This window comes from Phocoena phocoena, chromosome 15, assembly GCF_963924675.1.
Source record: "Phocoena phocoena chromosome 15, mPhoPho1.1, whole genome shotgun sequence".
NCBI classification, from domain to species: domain Eukaryota; kingdom Metazoa; phylum Chordata; class Mammalia; order Artiodactyla; family Phocoenidae; genus Phocoena; species Phocoena phocoena.
The window spans coordinates 37,924,839-37,943,852 of NC_089233.1; the positions used below are offsets into that span (position 1 = coordinate 37,924,839).

The following is a 19,014-nucleotide window of genomic DNA, read 5'->3' on the forward strand; positions in this document are numbered from 1 at the left end:
GCAGGCAAAGTCACCTGGCCCCACAGGCAAAGCAATGTCCTACAGGACCCCGAGGGCTCCCCACGAGACCTGGAGGATTCAGAGACAGCACCGGGCGTCCTGAGACCTGACCGCAATCCTGGGTGACTGGGGCACCATCTCAGGGCCTGTTATGTAACATTTCTGGGTCTTGAGACCGGGTTCGGACACCTGCCAATGACTACGGAGGTGGGGGGGGTGGTGTCAGGTGGGGCGCGGTGGCATTTATAGACTTCTATGCAAAATGACCTGGCCCAGGACACAGGAAGGCAGCTGGGCAAGAGGCTGGGGGGGGACCAAATTTAGACAAAGCTTCAGCTGTGAGGAGATGAGGCTACAATGGAAGGTTGGGCTGGGCCTGGTGCTGGGGCACAAGCGCCCCCTCCCGCATCCACCCCCCACCACCCCCAAGTAAAGGCCTTTCCAAAGGGCAGTTTCTCAACTTTATTAGCCTGGAGCTCCTCCCTGCCAGCCCCACAGGCTGGTCCCCGGGCACAGTGAGCAGGACTGAGGTCAGACAGTTTCAACCCCTGGCCTCTGGCAGCCTGGAACAGCTGGGCCAAGGGGTCAGCAGGAGCAAAAGTCCAAATTCTGGCACTTCAGGTGTGGCCGGCTCCTGGCCAGGCCCAGGGTGAAGCACGGCACACCGCAGCGGTTGGACAGGGCGCCGTGGTCCTCTCCTGGCAGAGGGTCCAGCGTGGGGCAGGGCCAGGCCCTGCATGGGCAGCGTTCCTTCCAAAGCTGCGACTAGGAGCAGTTGGTGATCCTGGCCAGGAACTGCTGTGCCCACCACTCGTCCAGGTCGATGGGTACGAAGTCTGTGGGGGAGCAGAAGGCTGGGCAATGATGTGCCTCCCAGGCTGACCAGCGTCTCCCACCTCGAGCTGACCACAAGCCCCTCACCCAGACCCCAGCTGTAGCAGACGCTGGGAAGAATTGGGTCAGGCTCCAGTCCTCCTCCCAACCCCCTGGGACTAGAACCTGGCTGAGCCAGATCAGGGTTGGAGGAGGTGGAGGGGACACCCTGAGGGCGGGGGAGGGCTCACTCTGCAGCCGGGGGTTGGGGGTCCTCTCCACGTATTGCACTGGCCTCGGCCCGCTCTCACCGGCTGGGCCACCACCCAGCTGCTGCTCCACTTGCTGCCAGGCTGTGGGGAGAGGATCATCAGGCTGAGCCAGGCCCCTGGCACCGTGTCTCCCACCCCAGGGCATGGTGGCTACCCTGGACCCCAGCCCAGAACTGGGAGTGGGCAGCCTGCTGGATGGTCACAGGAGAAACAGGCAGAGAACCCAGGAAGAACTCAGGCCTCTGGCAACTTCGAGTGAGGTTACAGTGGGAAAAGGACCAGTGGCCCAGGTCACACCCTCAGGCCTCAGCACTACCTTCGGACACAAATCGGACGTTCTCCTCGTGAGCCAGTGTGTAGGTCTCCTGGGTTCCCTTGAGGGACGGGGATGTGGCAGGTGGCCGCCGGCCATTCACCCGATTGAACACGAGCCTCGGCCCTGGACTGCAGGAAGGGGGAAGAGATGGTCAGCAACTGTTCCAAGCCCAGGTGTTACCTGGCAGAGCTCCCGGAGCAGCCTCAGGCCACCCTCACCACCCCTGGGCCAAGGCCAGCCTGGGCACTTCCCTGAACCACAGGAAGGCTGTGTGCTGCAGCCAGTGGCCAAGGCCTTTGTCATGCAGGCCTGCGCCCCCAGCAGCTCAGTTCACAACTGCAGCCCCCCTACCCTGAGCCAGGCCTAAGACTGCGGGGGTGGAGTGGGGCCTGTGTCCCCAGAACCCCTGCAGAGCTCCATGCTCAAGGCACATAGGCGGCCCTGCAAGGGTCTCAGGCACCCCCACTGCCACCAGCCACCCACCTCCCCTGGACCAGCCAGGCCTCCATCAGCCCAGGTTTTGACCTGCGTAAAGGTCACTTGGCCCAACCCCACCCACCAGGCGCAGTTCTTGGCCACTTTCTCCCCCACAGAAGTCTCTCCATCTCACGATGCCCCCCAGTGTGGGATGAAGGACCCAAACAAGAGCTGACGGCCTTTGCCCTTCCCTCTCCCAGCTGCCCCAGGTCCCCAGGGACAGCTCCTGGTCTGGCTAGACAGCACCAAGTGCTGAGTGGGCCATCCTGAGTAGGGAGGGTGTGACTGTAACCCTGGCCCACCCCTGCAGGCCCCAGACGAGGGGCTATGCTCTTGCCCACGGGGGCAGGAATGCTGAGTAAGGAGATGGCCCTGGGTGCTGGAGCTCGGCCTGGTGGGCATTCGATGTCCAGGTGGCCACTGGGCCCATCCCGGCAAGCCGGGCCCAGGGCATTGGTTGGGCTGCCCTGGCCAGTGGCAGCTGGCCCAGCCCTGTGCACATGAAGCCCGGGACAGGGCCGTGGAGAGTGCGGGGCCCACACCTACAGCAGGAGGTGGGAGCCGGGAGTCCTGGGCTGCACGTGCCACTCCGCCAGGCACTCGCGGTCCCGCCGGCCTGCTCGCCATCCTGGGCTCAGGTGCCCCACCGCCGCTGGGGTTTCCTCCTCAGTTGAGAGGGGCACTAAAATAAAGAGGAGCGTCTTGAGGGGCACCAGTCCCACCAGCTCCAGGCTGGCAGGGTCAGGTGGCCACATAGAGTGTGGAGGGGCAGGGCTCCTCCCAGGCCTGAGCTATACCAACCACAGGGCATAGCTGTTTGTCCTTAACTGGAACAGCCCCTCGCCTGCTACCCTTAGCCCTAGAAAAATTTGGAGACTGAACATCAGAGAAGGAAAAAAAGAATTGCAGTCAAAGGCTGTAAATCGCAAGTACCTAGACAGTGGCCTGGCCAGGGCTGAGAAGGGGCCCCAGCAAGCGGGCACCTGGCCGCCCGCTGCCGGCAGTTACATAAGGCAGTTCTGCGGGCCCTCTGGGGGAAAGGGCACAGCTCCCTGTGCACCTATGGACGAGTCCAGCGTCCGTCTTCCCCACTCTTCTCTGTGCCAGCGCTCAGGGACTCGGCCTGCAGGAAAGCCCCGCCCACAGGCAAGCTCTGCCCACAGCAACAGCAGCACCGGAATCCCTGCTAGGTGCCTGCTGATACAGGCCTCGCTTCCTTTTACTTAACCCCCTTCACTACCCTCCAAGGTAGACCACCCACCCATTTTCAGCCCAGGAACCTGGGTTCAAGAGAGAAGTGACCTGTCCAAGGTTACATGTGGTGAGTGGGTGGCAGCATCAGAACTCTATGCCTGTCTGACCCCAAAGCCCACAACCCAGTACAGTTTCCAAGCCCCCTCCCCCACCAGTCCACCTCCCCTGCACCATCAGGTGGCCCCATTTTCTCTTCTCCCCAACAGTTGATCTTATTCTCTCTCGCTGGAAGGGAGAGCTCATCACAGGCACAGACTTATGTGGCCTGTCTACCACCACAGGCAGCGCCTGGCCAGAATCTGAGCCCGGACATTTAGCAGGTCAGATGCTTTGAGCACCTGTGGTGCACCAGGCACAGAGGGTGCAGCAGTGGCTCAGACTCCTTCCTCCTGGGCAAAGTTTGGGTGAGGGAGGGTGGACAGGAAGTCTGGGTGGAGTGATTTCAGAAGTTTCAGGGGCTCCTGGTGTGGAGGACCTGCTGGCTGCTCTGGCCTCCCAGCGGGGGTACTCTTCAAGGTCCCTGAGACTGGCAGGGGGCAGCTCAGGGAAGGAGTGACTTCAGAGGGAAGGGGGGACAGCATGACCAGCACACACTCTGCCTTCCTGCCACTCCCCTGCACTCACAGTGCCACACAGGACTGCAGCAGGCTGAGGGGCCAAGCACCAGCACCCCCCTGAACCCCGGGTTCAGGTTGCAGGTTGCAACATCTTAAGGGCTCTGCTCTGTCTTTCCCATCTCTCTCCCCAGCACCCTGATCCTGCCACAGACACACATTTCCTTCCCCATTCCCCAGCAAAGGGGCCATGGAGGAAGCAACAAGTTTCTCCAGGTAAGCAGCGGGGGGATGGGGGGGGGGAAGGCTCCCTGCTTGGGTGATAGGGGCGGGTCTACACACCTATGCCTTATTCCCTCCCCTGGGAGGTAGGGCGGCTGTGAGGACCAAGGCTGATGTCACAGGCAGTGTCACAGCACAGCTGGGTCCTGGGAAGTGCCCCCCAAGGTCCCACTCACCCCTCTCCCCAGGATGCACTTGTGGCCGGCCTGGAACATTTTCCTCACTAGGACCAGTCTCAAAGTGTCAACATGCTCCTAGCAGGTGGCCCCAGGAAAGGGCCTCAGCCAAGAAGGGTCCTCACAGGCTGCCCCCACCTGTGGCATTTGAGACCAGTAACTGAGGGGGAAGGGCAGGCTGTGGCCTGCAGCACACAGCCCCCACCTCTTAGCCAATCCTGGAAGCTGTTTGTCCTCAACTTGGGAAGAAATCCCAAGGCCTGGTCAGCGCTGCCTCGGGGCCCTGAGTCTGCTGCCCCCACCCATCCACAGCCCAGCTCAGGAGCCCTCAGGCCTGTGTGGGCCTGGACTAAGCTCTGGGCCCAGAACATGCATAGAATAAATGAAACCAGAAGCCAGGACCTGAGCCAAAAAGTGAAAGGTTCAGTCCTGGGGGATGGAGGATATGACCTCCAGGTCACAGTCACTTGGAGGCCAAAGTGGTTGAACTGAGCCTCCTATGGCAAAAATGCTGGTCAAGAAAGGCGGAAAAACCACAACTCCAGCAAGCCCCAAGCATCTGCGGGGGTCTCCGCGCCCAACCAGGGTGTTTGGGGTGAAGGGCAGAGGCGAGCAGTGGCCTGGCAGGGCCAGAGGGAACCACGTGCACTTCTCCCCCTGCTGCCCCGCAAGCAAGGCGCTGGCAGCCTCCAGCCGCGGGCAGAGGCAGGCCACCTGCGGGCCAGCGTCCTGGGCCACCGCGCTCCCGCTCTCTAGGGCGAGTCCCCAGCAGTTCGTCTCAAGCCCCAAGGTCGGCCCAGGCACCTGACTTAGCCGCCCGGAGCCCCTCAGATCCAGGAGCCGGTCGGCCTTCTCCCGACTCGGGGTCCGCGGGATCCCAGAGGACTCGGAGGTGTGTCACGCACATCCGGTCCGGCCCCCTCGGACCCAGCCAGGTGCCAGGTGAGGCGGAGGTGCGGTGCCAGAGCTGCACGCGCGGGCGGGGTCGGCGTGCTCCGCCCCCTCCGCGCCCGCCCGGAGCATGTGGCCCAGTCTCCGCTAACCTTTCCCCAAGGTCACCCTCAAGGCCCCGCGGCGGCCGGCGGGGGAGGGGAGGGCCGGGCTCCGGCCGCGGCCGCGCGTCTCACCTCGACAGGGGCCAGGGTCCCGGCGGCTGCGCCCGTGGGGGCTGCGGGGTCGGCGGCGCGAGATGCCGGCATTTCAGGAGCTCGCCGAGCCTGCTCTCCACCTGCTGCTGCGTGGGACCTGCAGGCACGGGCAGGGCGCGTCAGCCGCCGTCGCGCTGGGGGCGGGCAGCGCGTGCGGAACTCCGGTCGTCCCCTCCCTACCTTACCCGCCCCCGCTGCGCACCTGTGCGCCTCTGTGCGACCAGCTTGCTGGGTCCCTTGGTGATGGTGTACATGGTGCGGAGGGGCCGCAGCGCGCCCGCGCCCTCCGCGCCGTCCCCGCCCGCCGGCCCGCGGCCAGATCTCGCGCCCTCCGCCCGGCTGACACTCGGCGGGTGCCGAGGGCGCGGCCCCTTTAACGGGCGGCCGGCGCTGCGGGGAGTGGGCGGGCCCGCCACACACCCCCGGCCCTTAAAGGGCCCGCGCCGAGGCACGCGGCAGAGGTGGTGCTCGGGCCTTTGGGAAACTGACTGGACCCGCGGCGAGGCCCGAGGCTGGGGTTGGGCGGCCGCAAGCAGCGCCCGCCCCTCTGGCCCAAGGCCTAGGTCAAGGAAGTTCCCTGAGGCCTGGGCCGCCGTCCGCCACAGGAGGCTACAGGAGCCATAGGCACACAGACGTGGCGAGGTTCTGGCCCAGGCCCTCGGTGATGTCCAAGGAGCTGAGGCATTGACAGACGCTGGGAGTGAGCTGTGTGGACCCTGGAAGCAAGGATATTCCCACTCACGTCGGAGACCCTCCTCCAAGGTGCCTGGGTGGGCCTGGGCCAGTGTGCCGGTTCACCCAGTCATGGGACTGAGGGGGTCAGAGATGAGAAAAGGCGGTCAGCCCCCGGGTTCGGGCAGACATGACGCCCTGGGAATCTCCCTTTCATCCCATGGGGCAGGAGCAGAGAGTACATTCTGCCGCAGCTCAGCCTTCCATGCTGATGTTTGCCCCCAACCCCAGGGAGGTGGGAGGCCACTTACCAATCCAGGAGCATCGTGGGGGCTGGATCCTGGGGATGGAGAAGGTGGGTGAAGCAACCCAGTTTATGTCATTCCACAGGGGAGAAAGAGCACTTACTCCTCCAAACCCCCCAGGCAGTGGGGTCAGCCACAAGACCTACTTCAGTGACAGTGCCTCAGGAGGAGCCAGACCTGCCTGCCGGAGGAGAGCGGCTGCTGTGCCCTAATCTGCCAGGCAGCCCCTTCCCAGGGGGCTCTACCCACAGGGTTCCTTCCTCAGGATTAGATAGAGATGCCCCTTCCTCCCAGTTCACAGGCTGCTTAGGGCTGCCTCAGGCTGCCAGTGGGGGCAGGGTCATCACAGGGTCTCACACGCAGCAGCCTGGGTTGGGGGAGGGGGAACCACACAACTCTTGGGTTTGTGAGCCTGAGGGCCTTTTGGATTCTGCAGGAGGCACCCATCCTCCCTTTGGTTGAGTTCAATCCTTAATGCCCCCCCCCAAAAAAAAAACAAACTGCCCAGGGTCATCCAGGGGGTATGGCATCCGCCTCAGAGGCTTGTGCAACCACGTTGGTCCCTCAGGGCTCCTACACTGCTCCCACAAGTATTTGGGGAGGCTCAGTCGGGCCAGCACCAGAGCCTGGGGTGTGTCTCAGTCTGGGATCCGCTGCCCCAGGGGGCAAGGGGGCTTCCCCTCAGCACTGTGGCCCAGTGGGTTCCTGGAGGGCACCTAGCGCAACTCCCCCCACACCCCACACCTGAGCGGGCCTGAAGCCTCCCACCCATAGAGCACGTCTTTCTCCTCGTATCATGTCCAGACAACAAGTACTGTGTACAACATGGCCGGGGGGGGGGGGGCAACCAGCGGGAGGATGCCCCCACCCCCCTACCCCATGCACCTGTGTAGCTGCTGGTTGAGGTGGGGGCACTGGGCCTGCTGGGGCTCCTTCAGGGAAGTCTGCTCCCTGGGGCAGCTGTGCTGTCCTTCCTCCCAAGTCCCCCATAGCCCCTTGGTTCTGCGTCTTGTTCTACCCAAGGCCAAAGGATAAGACCCCTATCCCCGGCCCCAGCTGCCCGCTCTGTGGGGCTGGGCTGAGCAAAGCCTGTGACCCTGAGAGGGGAGAGCATGCCCAGGGAGTCTGGGCATGAGCACAGCCCCTGGCCAAGCTGGCCCCCCTTTCCACCCGAGGTGCCCATCCCTCGTCCCGCCCCCCAGCTGTGTCAAGGCCACCACGCTCCTGCCCTGGTCTATGCTGGCTGCCCTGGTCTCCCTGGTGGCCTCGAGCACAATGCTAACTCACTCAGGCTGGGTGAGGGGCCCCACAGGGTGAGGGCGGGCCTGTGTCCTGAAGGCACATGTTCTGGGCAGAAGGAGCCAGGCCCTGGGGTGGGGGAGTACCTCCCCCCAGGTTGACATGAGTTGAGAGCTCCTCCTCTCCCAGGCACCCCCTCAGGCCAGCGTGAAGAGGGGAAGGACAGGGCCTGTTGATGAGCAGATAGGCCTGGCCTTGATGGTGGCCAAGGCTGCTAGACTCTAATGTCCCAGCCCTGCCTACGGGCCTTGTCTGATGTCAAAGGTTGGGTCCAAGACCCCTTGGAAGGGCTCCAGGAAAGAGGAGCAGAACAGAAATGGTCCCGACAGGCAGGGGAGGAGGGGGTGCAGGACAGGCTGGGCCTAGGGGAGAAGTGAGAGAACCCAGAGGTCCCCAAAAGACACTGAGCTAAGGGAGAGGGGAGCCAGGGAGAGAAAGGCCCGGTTGTAGGGGACAGGCAGCAGAGGAGGGCAGGGAGGAGGGTGGGGCTGATCTCCCCCTGAGGCACCTTTCCAGCCTCACTGCTCCCAGGACTCAAGTGTGAGACCTGCCCTGGCCCCGGGACAGAGCCAAGGGGCGTGGGGAGGGCCCAGCCAGAGCCTGGGAGAGGTCAGGGTCTGGATGGGCCTGCAACCAAGTTCTCAGTTTGGTTCTCCTGTTAGGGTAGGAACCCTGGCTAGCCTGGCCTTCCCTGGACTACACTGTCCATGACGGCGTGCCACCCTGCTAAGCCCCCGTAGAGATAGCGTCTTGCAGCTGGCAACATTCCCTATTGTCAGAGAGGCTGGAAACCCATCCTGGAGTTGGAGTCATGGGCAGTTGAAGAGGAGACAGGGGCCTCACCTAGCAGGCTGAAAAAAATGGGTGTCATAGTAAGGAAAGGCCTTTACCTCACTGACCCCAGTTAATTATAATAAAAACAAGTATGGTTTTTCTCTTCTAAAAGCCTCTAAATATGATACAAAAATGTCATGTTAGAGGAGAAAGATGTTTAAGTTTTCAGTCATCCTCCATCATTTTTCAGATCTGAAATCCATGCCCTCACCAACCCAGACTAGAGGATGGGCTTCTGCCAATAAAGGGTGATCGGTGGCCCCCAGGAAAGGCTCCGGCTGGATGCTGCCACACCTGCCACCGAGTTTCTAGGGATTGCCCATTCCTTTTTTTTTTTTTTTTTTTTTTTTTTTTTGGCTTCGTGGCTTGCAGGATCTTAGTTTCCTGACCAGGGACTGAACCTGGGCCCTAGCAGTGAAAGTGCTGAGTCCTAAACACTGGACCGCCAGGGAATTCCCAAGGGATTGCCCATTCCCATACCCAAGTGCAGTGAGTTGAACAGTGGCCCCCCAAAGATACATCGCCCAGAACCTCAGAACATGACCTTATTTGAAATAATGGTCTTTGCAGATATAATTAAAGCAAGGATTTCGAGATAAGGTCATTCTGGATTAGGATGGGCCCTAAATCCAATGATGAGTGTCCGTGTAAGAGAAAGGAGAGGTATATTTGGACACAGACACAGAGAAGACCAGGTGAAGACAGAGGCAGAGACTGCAGTGAGCCTGCACAAACCCAGGAACGCCTGGAGCCACACAGAAGCCAGAAGCTGTGATCACGAAAGGGCTTCCTGTAGGGCCACTGGAGGGAGCTGACATCTTTATTTTGGGCTTCTGGCCTGCAGAACTGTGAGAAAATAAATTTTTGTTTTAAGTCACCAAGTTTTGGGGTAATCTGTTATACTAGCTCTAGAAAATTAACATACAGAGGGAAGCCGTAGTGGGTGACGGTGAGGGAATGGGAGGGGAAGTGCCCAGGGTGCAGCACTGGAGGGCTTGGGAGGAAGTTCAGTGAATGGTGGGCACATGGGCCTGGACCACAGGAAGGAAGCTGGACCCTGCTGTTGGCTCTGGACACTAGGGGGGCTTACTCCACAGCCCTCTGTAGATGAGCATGACTAGCAGGAGAGGCCCCCCTGGCTCCAAGAGTAATCCGTAGGAGACACAACCCCAGGAGGTACCACTGAGCACAGGCCCGGGTCTGGGGCACTTCCAGGTGTCCCATGTTCAGCATCCCCTGGGGGATTTGGACCCTCCCAGAGTCTGACACACATACGGCACTTTACAGGAAATGTGTGCTCACACTTGTTCACGCAGCTCACACATGCTCACGTGCCTGCATTCACACACACACGCACTGTAGCAAAGGCCACCGCTTGGCTGCACCCAGCTGCTTCTGTCCCAGGCTCTGAGCTTGGAGAGTGCAGAGGGCAGGTGTCAGTTCCCACAGCATCCAGTCCAGAGTGATGAACGTGGCAGGGGGACGTCAACCTGAGGTCAAGTGCCGTTAAACAGAAGACGTTGCAGGGCATGTGGGCAGTTCCTCAAGCAGCACCATACAACATGGCGGAAGCAGGCTCCTTCTCTCTTACAGGACATGAGTGTAAAGGAAAAACTTATTTTTCTGTACTTACAACACTTCTGACACCAAAAGTGGGGGGGTAGTTCTTATTGGTTCTCTAGTGAGAATGCTCTAGTTCTCTTTGGACACCAAGTGGGTGTCCGACAATTTAACTGGACTCTAACTCTAACTGCCCAGCGTCCACACAGACCCACGGGCTGAGGGCTCAGTCCCTCAACACCATCCCCCACCCCCGCAGATGCCAATGAGGAGTCCAGGTCGTCACCTGTGCTTCTGACCAACCAGATTTAAGTCAGGGTTCCTAGTACCCCCTCCTTGGGTTCCATAACTTGCCAGAATGGCTCACAGAACTCAGGGGAACATTTTACTTATATTTACTGGTTCATCATAAAGGACACGACTGTGGAACAGCCAGGTGGAAGAGATGCCCTGGGAAGGTGTGAGGAAGGGGTGCGGAGCCCCCATGCCCTCCCTGGGAGCCACCCTCCCAGCACCTCCAAGTTCACCATCTGGAAGCTCCCTGAACCCCTCTATTTGCGATTTGTATGGAGGCTCCATTACAAGAGCAGGGCTGATTAAATCATTGGCGATTGGAGACTAGCTGTGTCTCCAGCCCCTCCCCCTCTCAGGAGTCAGAAGTCTGAGTAGGGCAGAAAGTTCCAACCCCCTAATCACAGGGTTCCCCTGGCAACCAGCCCCCATCCTCCAAGAGTCACCTCATTGGTATAAATCCAGGTAAGGCTGAAAGGGGCTTGTTATGAATAACAGATGCTCCTCTCACCCCATCACTCACGAAATCTTCAGGGTTTTAAGAGTTCTATTCCAGGAACCAGGACGAAGACCAAATATCTGTTTCTTATTATACTATAATATGACAGGGTGGCCCGTGCCCAGGAATGCCATGTTAAGTCACCAGGAAGCGTGGTGCCTCTCGAGTGGGCAAGGAGGGCTGAGGGGCCTGGTTGGTGAGGCCTCAGATGACCACTGATCATTACAGGTGAGGGTCAGGGATTCACATTGAGGGACACCTCTTCTCCACCTGGAGACACAGAAAATGCTCAGCCAACAAACTAGGAGGTGAGGCAAAAGTGAGTCAGGTAATGAAAAACTCAGGTCCATGAAAGGGGAAAGTCAGCTACGAAAAAAGGGTGGTCGTAATGCAGAATGCCAAAGGGGTTGTCTGGAGGCCGACCCACTGAGTGGAATTTTCGCATCTCCCGTCCCTAAGATGCAAGGTTGTCCTCCTTTTCTGACCACATTCAGACAGCGGCCTCTGGTCCCACTCTGCATGCCCCCTCAACAGCAATCCCAGGCTAAAGTCTCGGTCAGTGCCATTCTCAGAGCTCTTGCCAGAGCGACGTTGGGTATGGGGGGAGGGGTGTCTCACGCGAGAAAAAGTGCCCAGCAAAGGAGATAAGCTAGTCCTGACTGCAGAGCACGGTCTCCAGCCTGCTGAAAGGGCCCCTTCTGAGGCATGGGCCCCAAGAAGACAACCAGGGAAGAACCGTGGACACAACACAAATCGGCCTCCGACTTGACTCAGAGGTCACCGACCCCGCACAACATCCGTGAACCCTACCTAGGCTCTCCCTGGTCATCTCGGTGTCACAGAGAAGCCCTGAGCATCACAGGCTCAGCTCCGGCAGGCTGGGCCCGCCCCTCCCGGAGTCCCACCCGCCGCAAGGAGCCCCGCCAAGCACAACCCCGCCCACATAAGAGCCCCGCCCCAGAACCCCACCCAGCTGCAGCCCCAGCCCCGCCCCAGCGGAGCCCAGTCCACCACAGGGAGCTCCGCCACACAACCCCACCCACCCGCAGCCCCCGCCCAGCCAGGAGCCCGCCCCAGCCACGAAGGCCCTCCCATGGCCCCGCCCCCACAATTCCGAATGCCGCGGTTGCCGTGGTTTCCACGGAGCACGCTCGAATCCAGTCGGCTGCAAGCCCACGTAGCTCATCCCCGCTCCTTCCCCTCGAGTGCTGGGTGCCCGAGCGACACCCCGAGCCCCCCCACACCATCGCGGACCCCGCCAAACCTGGTGCACCGAACCATTAGCGACGCATGCGCACTAATGTCTCTGCGCGGAGCCGGGGAGGCGGGGATGGGAAAGGTAGTGGAGGAAGCTGGTAGTTGCGTCACAATCACCTAAGTCTCGCGGGCGAGCTCGGTACCAACTGCGCCGCTGGTGTAGTGGTATCATGCAAGATTCCCATTCTTGCGACCCGGGTTCGATTCCCGGGCGGCGCATGTCATGTTTTTTCTTTCCCCTCAACTCAAAAAAACCCCGAGAGATTTCATAAAGGAAAGAAAGACTAGAGGGAAGTATCCCATTCCGATGCGACACGAACGAGACTACTTTGGAGTAACAAGCTCTATGAAAATGTGCCAGGACAGCCACGGGCACGGAGTGCTGAGCCAATGGGTTCCTGTAAACCAGCCCCCCAAGCTCCTCGCCCCGTCCCCCTGCGGAGGCCGCGGCTCGCTACCCGCCTCTGCGGCTGCGGGGCCTTTAAGGCGCGGCGCTTGTCCTCCTGGGAATTGTAGTCTGTGGGGGTGTGTGTGGAGGGGGGGCGCCGGCTGCTCGGCAGCTAGGCCACAGCTCCCGACGGGCCCCGCGGTGCCGGACTACCACTCCCGACGGGCCCCGCGGTACCACAGCACCACTGCCAACGGGCCCGGCGGTGCTGGACTAACACTCACAACGGGCCCCGCCGCGCGGGACTAGAAAGATGCTGGTGGCGGCGGCCGCCGAACGGAACAAGGAACCCATCCTGCGCGTGCTGCAGCAGTACGTGGACCCGGCCCAGCGCGGCGTCCGCGTGCTCGAAGTGGCCTCGGGCTCTGGCCAGCACACGGCCCACTTCGCGCGGGCCTTTCCCCACGCCGAGTGGCAGCCGTCCGACGTGGACCAGCGCTGCCTGGACAGGTGCGGCGGGAAGGCGGGACCCCGGGGGTGAAAATGTGCCCCGTCCCGCTGCCCTGGATCCCCACGCTATTGTGATCCCTCTAAGCCTCCCCCAAATAGGGTTGCAGAAATGGCTGCACAGGCCACCCCACCCACGGGCTGCCTTCCCGCAGCATCTTGGCCACCACTCAGGCCCAGGGACTGCCCAACGTGAAGGCCCCGCTGTACCTGGACGTGAGGTGGGATTGGGAGCAGTGGGGCGGGATCCTGCCGCAATCTTTGGACTTGCTACTCTGCATCAACATGAGCCACATCAGCCCCCTGAGCTGCACCGAGGTCTGTGGGAGCGTGGGTGAGCTACCCAGGGGCCACCCACCTGCGTCGTGCGGCATTCCTTCCCCTGCACTGGGAGGGAGCGGGATGCCAGTTTTGCCCCGAATCAGAGACAGGGCACTCAGGCCGGGGGAGGTCAGGCTGAGATTCCAGTCCCGGGCCCAGGGCTCTTTTGGGCCCTGGGGAAGGCTCCTCACTGCTCTCCTGCTTCCGTCACTTCCCAGGGGCTCTTCAGAGCAGCAGGACACCTGCTCAAACGCAAGGCGCTCCTCATCACCTATGGGGTGAGTGCTTCTGCCTGAGACGGGCCTCTCTTGGCAGGACCACCCCATCTGGCCTTGGCTGTCCCCGCCTTTCAGGACTCCTTTCTTGTCTCCGTATTTTCAGTTGCCCTTTTCCCCAGCTTCCCATTATCACTGAAACACACCCAGGTCCTCCCCTCTCCAACACTCCTCTGTCATCTGCCAGTCTTTCTGCACCCCGTTGGCTCAGCTGCTGGTCCTCAGCTGTCCCGCTCTGGGAAGCAACGAGGGGTGTGTCCTTTCTATTCTGTGGGTGCCATCCTGCAAGTCTGCCCAGTGGATGACAGGGGATGGCTGAGCTTGTGGATAGCAGACAGAATAGTGTTCTCCGTCTCCACAGCCCTATGCCATCAATGGGAAGATTTCTCCCCAGAGTAACGTGGACTTTGACCTCACCCTCAGATGCAGGTCAGAGCTGGGTGGGTAGGGGGTTTGGTTGGGGGGCAGGTGGGCTGGGTAGACCCCCGGGCCGATTCCACCTCCTTCTCTCCTGCAGGAACCCAGAGTGGGGGCTGCGGGACACGGCCCTTCTGGAGAACCTGGGCCAGGCCAGCCAGCTGCTCCTGGAGAGGATGGTAAGTGGGGAGGACTGTGGTCACAGGCAGCCTCCCTGGGGACCAGGAGCAGCTTCTCCAGCCAAAGTATCTCCCCCAGGTGGACATGCCAGCCAACAACAAGTGCCTCATTTTCCGGAAAGAGTAAACCTCTTCTCCGCCATGCCTGTGTCCCTGGGACAAACCCTGATCACCATCCCCTACCACCCTGGGCCAGACTATGGGGACTGGCCCTCCCCAGACTGGGGATTCTTAGCTAGTGGCCACAGGGCTGCTAAGAGCCTGGGAATAAAGTGTTTCCTGCTGTCCCATTGCTGGTATCTGCCATGCCTCCTCCTGGGAGCACTCCTGCAGGGTGCTGGGTGGGCAGGCTGTGTCTCCAAGGGTTCCATCCTGGGGACAAGAAGGGTCTGGCCTGTGGGTCAGGGCTTGGGGGCATCCTGGACTCTGCTGCTCCACTCGGGCACAGAAAGGAGGGGGGGAGGAAGGACCCAGGGGCTGCTGAGACACGACTGAGCTGGCTGCCTGGCCCTCCAGCCATGGGAGGTGACACCCACTTCAGAGGCTGGTCCTCACTGGTGCTCCCTGGTGACCTCAGACTGGAGCCAAATCCCCGTGTGGTGGCAGGACCCCCAGCACAGGCAGGTTATGAGGTCCAGGACGCTTTTATTCAGGCGGAGGGCGGGGAGGGCGGGGCGCGCCAGGAGTGGGTGGCTTGTGGGGAGGGCGGGGCGGGCCGGGTGGGCGGGCTAGTCTTGGAAGCGGTTGAGCAGTTCGCAAGCCTTCCTCTCTAGCAGCTCTGAGATCTTCTTGACGCGCTTCTCGCTGGCCGCGCGGACGTAGCTGCCCGCATCCAGCATGGCCACGCCGTCTCGCACCTCGCCCATGATGACCAGCGGGCTGTCGCCAGCCGTCACGTTGGGGCAGGGGCAGGCCCGGTCCATACCGCTCAGCGTCACCTCCAGGTACTTGGTGCCCAAGAGCCTGAGGCCCATCTTGTCATCCTTGAGCACGTCGTCCAGGGCCACGCGAGCGATGCCGCCGCCTCCCGCCTCGGGCTCCTCCAGTACCTCCGTGAGCCGCCCCACGATGGCGAAGTCGCTGCGGCACAGGCTGAGCGCCAGCTTGCTCCGGAGACGGCAGGCCCGGCAGGGCGGTGTCCGCGGTACGGGGCAGGCATCCTCGCAGCTCTCGCGGCTCTCGAAGTTGTTGCCATTGCCCTCACAGCCGCTGTACTCAAAGGGGTGGCACTGCTGTAGCAGCGGACTGTAGGCCCAGCGTGGCTCCCAGCCCTGGCAGGGGCCCTGCACGGCCGGCAGCACGCAGGCGTCCCTGGGGCCACGGGCGCAGGCCTGCTGGCACGCCTCGTAGGTCTCGAAGCCCTGGGCACCCCCGGCACAGCTGCCAACTGGGAAGGTCATGCAGCCGCCCCGCTGCGGGTCAAAGTGCCAGAGGACCTGGCCAGAGGGGGTGCCGACACAGGCCTGCGTGGTGGGCAGGCATTGGGCTGGGGCGGCGGCCACTGGGGCCCCGTCCTCGGCCGGCTCCCGCTGGACCACGGAGAGCGGGAAGTCGGCCCGCAGCAGGCCAGCGGCATTGCGTGCGGTGCACGTGTAGAGGCCGGCGTCCTCTGGCCTGGCATTGTAAAGCACCAGCTGCCCGATGCTCGTGACCACCACGTTGCCATACATCTGGTCTGGCCGCATGATCAGGTTCTCCCGCTGGTCACTCTGCTTCTCCCAGGTCACAGCGGGTGGTGGGCGGCCACTGACGTCACAGTGGAGGCTGGCTGTGCCCCCTACATACACTGCCTGTGGGGAGGGGCTGCTGTAGAGGGCAGGCGGCACCAGGGCATCCCCGGGTGTCGGGCGGGCGGTGGTCTCGGGGGGCCCGGGGCTGCTGGGTGGCCTGCTGAGGACATGCTTGCAGGGCACGATGTGCAGGCGGAGGCCACGCAGGCAGGCCTCTGCATCCATGTAGCATCTGTTGTAGTAGGTGAGGCCGTCCGAGGCGCAGGTGAAGCTGGGCTCCTTCTCACAGCGGTCACGGCAGCGGCACACAGGCTGCCCATCCCAGATGTCGCAGTCGGAGCCCTGCTGTGGGCACGCGAAGCCATCACATGAGGCCGCCAGCTTGGGTGTGGCCAGACCGCTGTCAGGGAAGCGGGCTGCCACGCAGCTCTGCAGCCCACACACGTTGGTGCAGCACTTCTCAGTGGCAGCGCAGTCCTGTGGAGGGGGCGGGAGCGGACAGCTCAGCAGACACCCAAATACCCCTCCCCCTTCAGCCCTGCCCCAGCATGCCCAGCGAGGGCAGGGGTGAGTCCCCTGCTGCCTCTTCCTGAATCTGTTTCCCCTCTGGAAGCTGAGCAGGTCTGCAGGTTTGCTTTCCATCTGGACAATGAACTACAACTGCCTGGCGCACCCATCACATAGGTCATCTCACTGGGCCTCACGGAATCCTCAGACCCCTGGCCCCCAGAACAGCTTTTTTTGTTATCCCATCATACACATGAGGACACTGAGGCTCGGGGAGGACGTAAAAGTGCTCAAGGCCACTGCAGTGGTGCAGGGCCGGGCTGCAAAGGCGGGACCTCCAAACAGGTTCCCGCCTCTCTGCCCCGCTGGACCTGAAAACAGCTAGTTGCAGGGTGGGGGTGGGCAGGTCTGAGAAGTGAGAAGGGGGCCTCCAGTTTTAAGACATGAAGGCAAAGACGGGGCGGCTGTCCTCAGGGCCCCTCATATAGAGCACAGCGTGAAACCCCAGCAGAAGAGTGGGGAGCCTGAGGAGGGAGGGACTTCCAGGGTTGAGGGTCCCCTCTGCAGGCAAGGCCTGGGGCATGGGGGAGGTCCTGGCTTCTCCCATGTTGACCAGGGGCCCCCAACGTAGTCTGTCTCCCCCCAAGCTGGGCCAGTGGTGACAGTGCCTGTACTCACCTGGTCTCTGACGCACTCACGCTCACAGGTGCTCTGGGCGTCCACCCACAGGTTGGGGCTGAGCTGGTTGGGACACACACCCGGGTGGCTCCTGGGCCCCGGCGGCAGGCTGGCCCCCGCAGTCAGCCCAACCAGGAGCAACAGCAGCAGGAGTGGCCTCAGGGCCGGCATGGGGACTGAGGGACCAGGGGGTGGGGGGTGTGGCCGCTAGCCCCTCCTCAGGCCCTGCCGATCCCCACTCCCTGCAGGCATCCACCCTCCCAGATCTGTGATCGGTGCCCCGCCCCCTGCCCCCTGCCCCTGGACTCCCCTCTGTCCCCCAAGGTTGGAGCTCACAGCAGACGCTCAAGTCTCAGGCTGGGTGGGTTCCGGGTCTCTCCGAGCTGAGTCTGTGCCTGTGGCACCGGCCCCTCCCCCTCCTGGCCCCTCTGGTCAGCTCAGGGCAGGGGGCGGGGAGAGGAGAGGAAGGCTGGGGAGGGGCCAGCGCCCAGGAGCACAGAAACACTGGCCATGAGGGTCACCAAGGGGCGGAGAAGGGCGGCTCCGGCCGGGGAGAGGAGGGGTAAACGCTGTAACCGGAGCCCCTCCTCCCTCCAGGCCCTGGGATCAAAGCTGCCCTGCAAGAGGGGGCAGGGCTGGCCAACCCCTCTGGCTCCCCCATCCAACCCTGGCCTGCCACCTGGTAGTCACTACGTCCAGGCAAAGGTGCAGGGGCTCTGTGTTAAGCCCAGCAACGGTGGGGTTCTGCTCCCTTCCCAAGGAAGATTCCACAACCTTCCCCATACCCCTTCTCGTGGTTACACTGTGCCAGCAGGTCTTGGGGTCAAATCTAAACCCTTCCTGCTGGAGGTGAAGCCTTTGCAGCACAAAGGTACCTGATGGGCACAGCCTGGGAGAGGCTGAGGCATGGCAGAACTTTGCATTTAGAGAGCCTGCTTCCCGCCCCTTCTGAAACCCAGGCACCTGTCTCCTGGTCCAGGCCCTTCCTCAAAGGGTTATGGTGGTTGCCAAAAAAGTGGGGTACTAGAGCAGTGGGCAGGGAGGGAACGGTCTGTGTGTGCTGGCTGGCACAGGCGCCGGTCACAAGGGCTGTGGACACTAGAGACGCGGTGAGGGTGTTTACTTGGACTGATCTGAATCTCAGCGGCTGTGTGTGGCCCTGCGTGGGGTAGCACAGTCCTGAGAGAGATCAAGGGCATCTAAGAGCACCCTGAGAACAGCGTGTCCCAGGAGAGCTTAAGGAACTGCAAGGACCCAAAGGTCTTCGCCTGCCCCTCCAGGCCTCTGTGACATTCAGGAAGGATGGAAGCTCCTCCTGGGCGTGGGGGGAGCGGGGAGATCAAACGCAGCCACTGCCAGAATGTGCTTTTCCCAGGGGTCTGGGGCCCCAGGAGTGCCTGCTCTGAGACTGGATGGAAGAGTGTTCTGTGACCCTGTGTCTGACTGGCTGACCCGAGAGGCAGGGTAATAAGAGCCTGGTTTGGTCCAAATGAGACCAAGAGACACCCCAGGTGTGGAGGACACCATGGGTCCCCTGCCCTGTATAGCCACAGCCACAGACAGCGGTCTCCAAGTGTGTGGGCTATGTTCAGAGCAACTGTCCCCCTAACCCCAGCCCTGCTGACCTCCAGGGCGTCTGCCACACCCCCGAGCTGAGCCCTACATACCCTTTTAAGTGGGTGGCTCTCCCACTGAGGGTGCTGGCCCCAAGGCCTGGGTTCTCAGTTGTGGTGAGTCTCGGGGGACAGTTCTTCTGGTCCACCACCTGCTCAAGCAGCAGAGGAACCTGGTAGGCCCTGCCCAGGACACTAGTGAGGGCTCAGTATCCCAGGTTCCAGCCCCGGGGGCAGCAGGCAGCAGATGGTCCCAGCGGCCATGGGTTGAACTACTGCACAGGCAGGAACAGCTGGGGAAAGCTGCTTCCAGGTCCACCTAGAAACGCAGGGAGGCCTGAAACCCTTCGGAGCTCAGCAAGGGAGTCATGGGGGATGGAGCAGGAACAA

At 61.9% G+C, this 19,014-nt stretch overlaps 3 protein-coding genes and 1 non-coding gene across 6 annotated transcripts; 2 read left to right on the top strand and 2 right to left on the bottom strand.

Moving 5' to 3' along the window:
- Positions 1-447: 447 nt before the first annotated feature.
- On the bottom strand, positions 448-5,634 carry MCRIP2 (MAPK regulated corepressor interacting protein 2). 3 transcript variants are annotated; one of them, XM_065892621.1, is made up of 5 exons: positions 5,495-5,634; positions 5,272-5,389; positions 1,402-1,529; positions 1,065-1,166; positions 448-836 (listed from the first exon to the last, which is right to left on the bottom strand). In XM_065892621.1, the coding sequence occupies exons 1-5, from the start codon at positions 5,544-5,546 to the stop codon at positions 766-768; spliced, it is 471 nt and encodes a 156-aa protein (XP_065748693.1). In that variant the 5' UTR covers positions 5,547-5,634; the 3' UTR covers positions 448-765. The 3 variants fall into 3 exon arrangements, with proteins under 3 accessions (XP_065748693.1, XP_065748694.1, XP_065748695.1); XM_065892622.1 differs by lacking the exon at positions 1,065-1,166 and having other exon boundaries at positions 766-836; positions 5,495-5,546; XM_065892623.1 differs by lacking the exons at positions 1,402-1,529; positions 5,272-5,389 and having other exon boundaries at positions 766-836; positions 5,495-5,546.
- A 6,523-nt stretch (positions 5,635-12,157) lies between these two features.
- On the top strand, positions 12,158-12,228 carry TRNAG-CCC (transfer RNA glycine (anticodon CCC)). The gene has a single exon. It is a non-coding gene; the product is annotated as a tRNA-Gly (tRNA).
- Positions 12,229-12,580: 352 nt separating this feature from the next.
- METTL26 (methyltransferase like 26) lies at positions 12,581-14,386 on the top strand. The gene is made up of 6 exons (XM_065892829.1): positions 12,581-12,907; positions 13,060-13,222; positions 13,444-13,503; positions 13,862-13,929; positions 14,018-14,096; positions 14,176-14,386. The coding sequence occupies exons 1-6, from the start codon at positions 12,711-12,713 to the stop codon at positions 14,221-14,223; spliced, it is 615 nt and encodes a 204-aa protein (XP_065748901.1). The 5' UTR covers positions 12,581-12,710; the 3' UTR covers positions 14,224-14,386.
- A 338-nt stretch (positions 14,387-14,724) lies between these two features.
- Positions 14,725-17,411, bottom strand: WFIKKN1 (WAP, follistatin/kazal, immunoglobulin, kunitz and netrin domain containing 1). The gene is made up of 2 exons (XM_065893072.1): positions 17,012-17,411; positions 14,725-16,303 (listed from the first exon to the last, which is right to left on the bottom strand). Exons 1-2 carry the CDS (start codon positions 17,180-17,182, stop codon positions 14,825-14,827), a joined length of 1,650 nt encoding a protein of 549 aa, XP_065749144.1. The 5' UTR covers positions 17,183-17,411; the 3' UTR covers positions 14,725-14,824.
- Positions 17,412-19,014: the final 1,603 nt, after the last annotated feature.